Genomic DNA, 8,582 nt, shown 5'->3' with positions numbered 1-8,582 from the left:
CTCAGAATCAGTTACAATAATACATAGCACACCTGTAGTTTCTGTTTTGAGAAACTAGCTTTCCACTCTGCAGCATTAATCCAACTAATAAATAGTGTTTTTGACCGTTTTACTGCCAGCTTATCAATTTTGATTAAGATTCCCCATAGGATTTGTAGGACTAAATAATTAAGTCATTATTCTGAGTTAAAGCCCAGTGAGACATTGCAGCAGAGTGGTTAGTGAGCTTGTGCTTTACAAACATGCTGTGTGAATCTATCCTTTAAGCTAGCGCTTGGTCTCATGGAGAAAAAGGCCCAAAGTAAGGCTGCCGACAGTGAGCGTATAGGAAAGATAAATTTTTAAAATTTTTTTTTTTTTTTTTTTTTAAATTATGACTCATGTCAAAATATATTGTATGCGTATGTTGCAATCAGTTGACAAAATGTTTTGCCAGACATTTCCCTGTAATAAAATAATGAATTTAAATAAAATTAAAAATTAAAAATATTACAATTATTATGAATACCTTGTTTTGCCGTTCTTGGATGTTTGATTTATGCAATTACAAGTTGATTTCATCACTCCACACTGAAAAACACATGTATTCGTAGTGATGCCATGTACATGCTTAAGCAAGAGGTTGTTTTAGATGCACTTTACTGTAGTAGAATTACATGGATATAAAGGTTAGGCATAACCTGGTAATTAACGTTAATTGTGTGGGGTTATTTAGCTTCAGATTATATAAAGGCTATAAAAACACATTTTGAATTCATCTCTAATAACAATATACCACAGTTAAAAAACACACTGACAGTAATGTACGAAATATCCCTTTGAAATGTCTTCAGACTCCCTTATATGACAGCTTATAAACTGCAAATGTTTTAGAGACAACTCTGTAGCATGACAAAATATTCGGTATAGGCACCCTGAGATGGGAATGCAGATATGAGCTGTACCTTCTCAACAATCTACATCTTTCGACACACTATTCAATCAAGAGGCAATGGATGTCACTCTTCTGTCAAGAAATATGACAAAGTGACAGTACAACTCCTATGTACACTTTTGTTTTTCCACATTGAAATCATAAAAATGTGTTCCTGGTGAATTACATTTCATTAGAAAATAAATTAACTACAAAGAGCCATTACCTATGTACATAAGTATTTCAGAATAAAGAATAAAAATCACCAATGCATCAGACTGCCACATCCTGCATATGATGTAGAAGGCAGAGGAACATGTGCCCCTTCTATTGCTTCCTGCATATTCAGTAAATGTTATACTGTATCTGCTTCCTTTTTCTGGCTGGAGGCTTTCTGAATTTCCATGTATCTTAATCCTTTTGTTGGCCTGCTGTGGCCTGGAGAACACTTACAAAGAATTTGCCTTAGTGGTTGGTGCATATATAAACAAACATATTGAACATTAATATGAAATAAACAATAATTGTAATCCTAGAAGCTATATATGGTATATTTACGTTAAGAGTCGTACAGTATACTGTATGTTGAGATTGTTTTGTTAAACTTCATAATAACCATTATTAATAAATGGTAAATTGATAGTTAATTAAACTTTAGTAAATGCACTCGTGTAGCAGAAAATTTGAAAACTAGTCAACATTATTCAATTGAAAACAAATTTTTCAATATCAAATTAATATTTAGCCCTCCAGGAAATAGGCTGCTTATGTTTTTCTTAGATTGTTTTTGCTCATAGTTAGAAACATTTTGGATTCAAAAGATAATGTGAGTGAGTCTATAGTGACCTATCCTGCAATTTGGTTTTGCAATAACATAATGGTCAAACCACAGCAGCTGAGAAGTAATAGTAGTAGTAAGGTGATATGTAGAACGATGGATACAGCAACTTTTGTAGATATGTACAGTAGGTGTCCTCCACCTGCTACATCACATACACTATTTGTTTTTGAACTTTTAAAAAACCAAAACAAACATGTTAATTGGCACTTTTTACATAGTGTGGTGATAGGTTTGTGCAATAATTGCTTTGAGTTAATTTCCTGAATTTGTGTATTATGTTCATTACTAAGTTTTTGTTTGTCGTTCTTTGCAGTGCAAGGTCAGACCAGGCAGCGTGAAGTATCATGCTACTGCCACATTACTGTCACCACGTCAAACCCCACAAACTGATCTTAGACGTTACAGACAGACTGACATCATCTCCTCATCTGGCATTCAGGTGAGGCGAGTTGTACTATTTGAGGCTTTTAAACCAGTTTTGTGAAATATGTCAAAGACTCTACAGCAGTAGATATTAAAGGATATTACATTTTTTATGAAATGTTTATGAAAGAGTACAAGCAAAGTGAAACTGCAATGCATGGCTCTCCCAGGACATAACTCATCTTTTAAATGTTTGCTCTGTTAATGCTTGGTGGTTGATAATCACAGAGGAAACTTGGCCTTATTTAGCACAATAGCAAAGTTGTTAAATTAATCCCCCAAATGATAAACTTTCAAGAACTTATATTTATTATATAATTATTCTCAACTTTAAAAAAACTTCTCCACAGATGTAAACATCTGCGCCCTGTTCTGTTCGATGTCAGCGAACAGAAAACCAAGCCATATATTCCAGCTTCATCCATTACTTGATACTCTTCAGCTGCACAACTGACTGGATGCCACATAAAAACAGGAATTAACAGGCTCAAGGATTTAAGATTTCATTCTTTGTTTGTGCGATCTCTGACTGAATCGTTGTTGTTGAGTGGCGGAGGCGGCGATTGCTTGCTCCTCATGCTCCTGGCGTCCGTGGCAGCTCGGGAAGTCTCTGTCACAAAAAGCCGAGTCACCCAGACGGAAGTGACAATGCGTTTGTACTCGTTCCTGAAATTCCTGTTGAGTAAGCCATAAATGATGGCATTCAGACAGCTATTGAAGTAGGCCATGAAGTAGCTGACCACAAAAAGCCACTCAGGGATACGGTGAGCCACACGGGACGGATCTATGGCCACGGCCAAGCCAATCAGGTTAAGTGGAGCCCAGCAGATGGCAAACAGCACAAAGACCACAAACATGGTGATGAAATTCCGCAAGTCACTTGGTCTGAGGCGAAGGCTTTCCTCTGTCTTCACCTTACGTCGCACCTGGACATGATGAAAACACATAAGATAAGAATTAGACTATTAATGATGCCATAAAGCTACTGTTGCTATCTGCCTCTCTATGTTACACACATCAAAACACACAAAAGCCGACAGACACCCACACAGATATACACACATACAACCACTTCAGGGATCTCATCCATCTATCTGCCTGTCAAACATAATATTCCACGACTTTGCCAAATCGTTGCTGTGTTCAGTTTGTTTTAAATCTACACTTGTAGTAGTCCAGTAAACTTGGAGTGACCATATTGTTTACATTACAGGTCCAATTAGGTTGAACCCTGGAAGGCTAATGGCTTATCATTGTTTGGTCCAAGGGGTGTCTGTGTTATTAACAACTGATGGCACGTTTACTGGTTTATTTGGTTAGTGTTATTACCCTCGTCATTAATACCTACTGTGTGCCTGTAAAGACGTAAATAACCGTGTAGAGAAGCAGGAGACTGACCTGAATCACAAGTACCCAGATGCGTAGATAACAGAAGGTAACCACTGCAATGGGAACCAAGAAGTGAACCACCACTACTGCCACTGTGTAGGAACTGCTGACATTCTGGGCGAAGGTGCAGGAGTAGACCCGCGGGTCATAGCGCAGGGAGCCAACGAAGAAATTGGGGATAATGGCCAATACTGTGAGCACCCAAATTAAGGCAACAAACAGCAGAGTGTTGCGATAGCTGTACAGACGACTATAGGAGAATGAGTGACAGATGTAGCAATATCTGTTCACTGCAATCCCAGTGATGTTGAAAATGGAACCAATGACACTCAGCCCCATAAGAAAACCGCTGACCTGAACAGAAAGACAGAGAGAAAGAAAGTGAAGTGTTTGTGTCAGGGTTTATTGGTGTTGTATTGTTCGTAATCTGAAACATGTGGTAACGGATGCGGCCTTACCATGCATTGTGTGTTTCCCAGTGCCCATCCGTCATGGAAGAGAGCATAGAGAACCAAGGGGTATGGGTAGAAGGCTACCACGAGGTCAGCAAAGGCCAAACTCACCACAAACACATTACCTAGAGAAGAAGACACGAGGGAGACAGTCTCTTACTGTAACTTGCTCTCTGATTGTGAGATGAATCACATCCTTTATTATGTAGGACACACCATACATATGCTTTTCTATAAACACTGGATTCACCCTCTAATTTGAGTTAAATAGGAGGAGATAAAGGAGTGAATAGTGTTTTATACTCACACACACAACTAATGTATGTAAAGCACCATATAAATAAAATGTATTATTATTATTATTATTATTATTATTATTATTATTATTATTATTATTATTATTATTATTATAATGGACATGTATCAGTGTAAAATCAAGGCAGATGGTTGTAATTTTCAACAAAAATGCAAAGACAAATCCTTTCTGTGATAGCTGTTAATGACTTCTCTGACCACGCAATGCTGTTAATGCATGAGGACTGGATAAGCAGCCATTGCCACATGTGCACTGCTCTGGCATGAACCAAAGAAATGTGTGTGTGTGTGTGTGTGTGTGTGTGTGTGTGTGTGTGTGTGCGTGCGTACGTGCGTTCGTGCGAGAGCAGTAGCTGGCCGCTTCACTTTCTCCTACATTAGCCTGATAGAGTGCAGTGCGTTTCACGCGAGCGCACGTAGATGCACACCTGTGAGAATTTTTTAAACCATCTGTTCACTAAACCACGGATTATGATGGTGATCACATTTCATCATATTCATAAATGAGAGTATAAGCTTAAATGAGACAATCTTGTTTCAGGGTTTAGAGCAATGTAAACTATAGTTAGATTACACTACAACTTCATTTACCCAGCAGCTGCTGGAATAGGGGTGTAATTTGGACGAGCAACTGCTCAGAGACCTTGAATGTTTTGAATTTCCATATGAAAGCATATACACACTCTGAAGCATTGAGTTTAATTTGCAGTAGCAACCTATTTGGCTGCACCAATCAAAGAGGAAATGAACAAACATGCATAATAAACAGTATTTTTTGCACTGCTGCTTGTTTTCTCCCTCATTTTATGCCTTATAGGTGGATTGGATGTTTGTACAGCTCTTCACAAGGTTATTCACATGCACATGATTGCATATGATAATGTTGACTGAAACCTAATCTGATTTGTCAAAGGCATCTATGCATCATTGTAGTAAACAATATTAGAACCAAAAATTATTTTTGTGCATTTTCCCTGCATGTTTGAAAGCATTTCGCCCACGGGGAGGGATTGCAAAGATTTTCCTCTCGTTTGCTTTTTTAAATGCCATGTAGGAAGACATGCTAGGCAGAGTTGCATTGTTGCATTTACATTTGTTTTCAGTGAAGTTGTGGGGCCAAAAAAAAAACATGGTAAGGGAATGACAGGAATGGGGACTGAATCCAGAAAGGAGTGGAGGGAAACGTGGTGAGGCATGATAAAAGCTGCACTTTCATGAGGAAAGGCGGTGTTAAAAGTGGGGAGCCAATCTCATTTAAGGAGGCTAAGAAATAATATCTCCACAAGACATGATCTGGACAATTAACAGCCTTGTTATTTTTAATGAAGCTGTTAACTCTAGTAATTTCTTCTATTTGTTAAATGGAAGAACATGACACAAAGACAAACAGGAGGCAATGTATAACTCAATCTGCAGAGATGAATGATCAAATCTGTCAACAGGGAAATAGAAAATTAGGAAGATGGTGGAAAATAAAAGGAGGTTAAAGGTCGGCAGAGGATGGGATTGTTAGCGGCAGAAGAAGAGAAGGGAGAATAAGCTGATGACAGTAGACAAGATAAAAGAGTAATGCATTTTCTCATAGTTTTGTAGGCAAGGCAATAAACGATCTTGTCATCACTACTATACATCAGAGCCCTTTCCTCAGCATGCCAGCAGCTTCCTCACTCTACTGCCCTGCCGACTGCCTGGTCACACATAGCTGACCCTACAAGGCAAACCTTTCTACCACTTCCACCACTGCCTGTTCTTTCCTGTGTCTTTTCACTTAGCTGCTTCAAATTTCTCGGCCAGTGTTATTTTTGAATGATACGACCCAATAACCCTCCTTTTGAGCTCCTTAATGATCCTGCTTTTTCTTTTTTCACCTTATTTTCAGAGGTTAAATGTGTTTCTCACAGAAGAAAAGAGACAAAACACACACTGCAGAGTGGATGATCAGGCCATGTGGCCAGTCCAAAATGGATTGGAAGCATGTCAGGCTACTACTATGTGAAGAAAATGACCTAAAAAGTGCACTGCATCACTCTCTAGACTCCACACATTAAAAGAAGTTCACAGAAGAACAGGATTTTCAGCAAAGTTTGAGTCTGTTCTTAAGAGTTCAGATGTAGTATTATGCTATAACTGAAAAGTAGTTTTTGCCTCAGGCAAATATTGTACAGTGAGTAAAACTTTTTAAATGTTCTTTGCAAGAGCAAGGACACATAGAGCCTACAGCAAATCCACATTTTAAGTGTCTGATTTTTGCTTTTTCGTGACAGATAGAAAGGATATCCGCACTTAGATTTATGCAGTGTTTCACTTTCTTTGAGCTTTCGGTCAAACTGGGACCAACGAAATAACAGCATGAATGAATAAAATCCACAAAATCCCCATAAATAAATGGCTAGACAATTCCTATTTGCAAACACTTCATCCATGGTTCACCGAGTAGCCTTTTTCCAACACTTTTGGCTAGACACCACCATTTATCTAACCCACCAGTAAGTATAGAGGAGGAATGTTATCCTGTTCAATTAATTGGTATAAACATCCCTGAGGTAACATTGTATTTAGAAATGTGCAGCAATTTATCCAGTAAGAAATGAGACAAGTCCTTTCGATTTGACCGTCTTAATGTACCTGGAAGTTAGTGGTCGACTCTAACCAGCTCAAATACATCAAACAGGGACATGCACATTTGGATGGACAGTAGATCAATAAAAAAAGGTTATTGCTGCAGATTCTCTTTGAGGCAGAAAATTGGAATTACAAAGACCAATAGGCTAAAACGTGTCCTGCATTTTAAGTACTGTAAAACATTTAGCCATGAATGTAATTAACTGTTCAGAGATTTTTGTTTTCTGTTCCTTGTTTTATTCTGCCTTGTTTTTCTTTGTGTTTCGTACCTACCACATAGTATTTACTCTCCTTGACCTCGTGCTAAAGAGATTTTGCATTGCGGTAGAACGACACACTACACACCCGCCTTTGCATCTGCATAAAACAATGCAAGCGGCTGCTGTGGTTGGGGCGAGGGGTTTTAGGTACTGGTAAAACAATAAAATATGATTCAGGAAGTCCAGCAGATTCACTGATCTCTGGTTTAAAGTTTTAAATCTGCTGCACCACTGTAAACCCTGATTTAGCAATAATTGAATTTTTTGGTGGTCTACTATTCTTTCATGTTTCGTTAAAAAACATATTCATTACTAAACCACATTAGTTGTTTAATCAGCTTAAGTATGCAGTGCACAGATCATATTAAGCAGATCTAAGGATCTTAAGTATGTGGGGGGGGTCGGGGTCATTTGAACTGGTCTGCGCTGAAGCGGTGCAAAGGCTCATGGGAAGACAAAAAACATGTTCTGAACGGTTTCTGTCGTAGTTAAAGTGTGTTTTATTAATGTTCTGTTAATGTTTTGGGTGTGCAATTAAATTATCTGGGTTTTAATTTTGTATGGTCGATTAAGTGTTCATGTTTATCTACATTTATTGTTGCACCATGACGGAGACTCGGGTAGGGACTGATGGGATCTGGGCAGTGGCAAAGAGCTTTATGTCATGTAGGATTAAATGGTGGAAACTCTGTCTGCTGAATGGAACTTTCCATACATCGCGATCATGGCTGTATTGAGATATTGAGTAGATACATTGAGTAGCTTTTATGACGTACTGATTGTATTCCTATTTTGTAAAGTATCAGACAATTTTGTTGAATACGTTGTTCTTAGAGTTAGGTTGTCATAAAGAAAAATACATTTATGTAAACAAGCTATATCTTTAGTATTTTAAGTAACACAATGTTTTTGTATTTGTTATGTGTTTTGCATGTTTAATTTAATATGCTTATTTTAGAAAACATGACTCCAGAAAAAAAATATTTTTTAATGTAACTGAGTTTGTGTTGATTCTAGCGGCCGCTTTGGACAAAAGCGGTAGTGTTTTTATTATACTTGCTGTCTTAAAAGCATTTTCTTTACGGTGCTGTATTACTCACTAGCCTATGTATTACTGTGAGTTAGCGTTACCGGGAGGTCATATATTGATCAATATGTTGCTCATTTACAATAAGAGAACGCGTTACAGATCGCATCGTTGCAGTTCAATTGTTATTCTTAGCCTGGATGTCTCGTGAGCTAGGGGTGTCACTGTCACGAGCCAAAGCACTAAGAGATTGTTGTAGCAACAAACGTAATATTAACTTAGATTTATATAGCACATTTCATGAACACCACGGACGCTTTACGCAGGGGGACAAGAAAAC

At 38.0% G+C, this 8,582-nt stretch overlaps 1 protein-coding gene across 1 annotated transcript in view; it reads right to left on the bottom strand.

Annotated features, from left to right (window-relative positions):
• Positions 1–453: 453 nt before the first annotated feature.
• mtnr1bb (melatonin receptor 1Bb) overlaps positions 454–8,582 on the bottom strand; it is a 33,651-nt gene continuing 25,522 nt past the window's right edge. Inside the window, exons 2-4 of the mRNA XM_039778244.1 lie at positions 4,025–4,143; positions 3,576–3,920; positions 454–3,103 (exon numbers count right to left, since the gene is read on the bottom strand). Coding sequence (XP_039634178.1) covers positions 2,681–3,103; positions 3,576–3,920; positions 4,025–4,143 — 887 coding nt within the window. The 3' untranslated portion in view covers positions 454–2,680. The remainder of the gene's footprint in view (positions 3,104–3,575; positions 3,921–4,024; positions 4,144–8,582) is intronic.

Source organism: Perca fluviatilis, chromosome 16, assembly GCF_010015445.1.
Source record: "Perca fluviatilis chromosome 16, GENO_Pfluv_1.0, whole genome shotgun sequence".
Lineage (NCBI taxonomy): Eukaryota > Metazoa > Chordata > Actinopteri > Perciformes > Percidae > Perca > Perca fluviatilis.
This window is presented reverse-complemented; position numbering and strand designations above follow the sequence as displayed.